General features: G+C 29.5%; 1 protein-coding gene across 1 annotated transcript in view; it reads right to left on the bottom strand.

Moving 5' to 3' along the window:
* Positions 1-247: 247 nt before the first annotated feature.
* Positions 248-967, bottom strand: part of NUP37 (nucleoporin 37) — a 16,526-nt gene continuing 15,806 nt past the window's right edge. Inside the window, exon 9 of the mRNA XM_026038507.1 lies at positions 248-424. Within this exon, the coding sequence (XP_025894292.1) occupies positions 311-424 (114 nt within the window). The 3' untranslated portion in view covers positions 248-310. The remainder of the gene's footprint in view (positions 425-967) is intronic.

Below are 967 nucleotides of genomic sequence, written 5' to 3'. Positions count from 1 at the left end.
CACATCTTCAACCAGTCCTTTTTATTTTGTCAGCCAAAACCACTTTTTTTTTTTTTTTTTTTTTAAATTCACCTCATAGCAAGCAGAAGGATTAAAAAAAGCCTTGGACATTTTATTTTGAAGGAAAAATAAGCAAGCATCAAGTGCATGATATCTGATTTTATGAAAACTTATGTTTGCCAATTAAAAATCATAAAAAGTCTTTTCTTTTCTTATCAAATAAATACCAGTATAAAGAGGAAATTCCTTTATGTTTTATGCATAAAGGACATCAGGGTGTGAAGTTTAATAATCAAAATAAATGCTTATTTTACATTTCAGTCACCCAAAAGAAAATTTTATGATCTCCTCCGACGGCACATAATGGAAGAGTCCTGTGCCAGGTCAAGCCAGATCCTACAGCTGCAGTGCCAATAAGAATGGGCTTGAAAAGAAGAGAGACAAAGAAACATAAATATACCATAGAAAKGGTTACTATACCACATATAACAAATTGCATAAATAAAAACCAAYAGATGTAATATTCTGACAAATATAGTTAAAATAGGAATCAATGAAAAATCTGATCATCTGTTACCTACTTGCAAGAACTATTTGCTAAATATCAAATAAGATGCATCAAAATATTCTGTTAAAAAATATTTCCTTAATTATTTCCATTATTATTTAAAGCACATACTTTCAAACTTAGAGATCTTTTAAAATGAAATTACTTCCTCTTACAGTTATGTACAAACAGTATTTTTTTTAGAGATACTGTTTTTACTGTGATCTTTACAAATGCATGCTACCTTCAACAACAACAAAACACACCCTATGCTTCACGTGCATTGTCTCTGGATATAGTTTCATTAACATTTTAAAATATACTTGAAACCAACAAACAAAGATGACACTCCCCTCCCCCCAAAAAACAAACAAAAAAACAGGCTAAATGCAGTGTGCTTTTTTTTTTTTTTTTTTTTTT

This window comes from Nothoprocta perdicaria, unplaced genomic scaffold (genome assembly GCF_003342845.1).
Source record: "Nothoprocta perdicaria isolate Ctin4 unplaced genomic scaffold, notPer1 scaffold_210, whole genome shotgun sequence".
NCBI lineage: Eukaryota > Metazoa > Chordata > Aves > Tinamiformes > Tinamidae > Nothoprocta > Nothoprocta perdicaria.
Note: the sequence above shows the minus strand (reverse complement) of the source record. Positions and strands in the feature narration are given on the sequence as shown.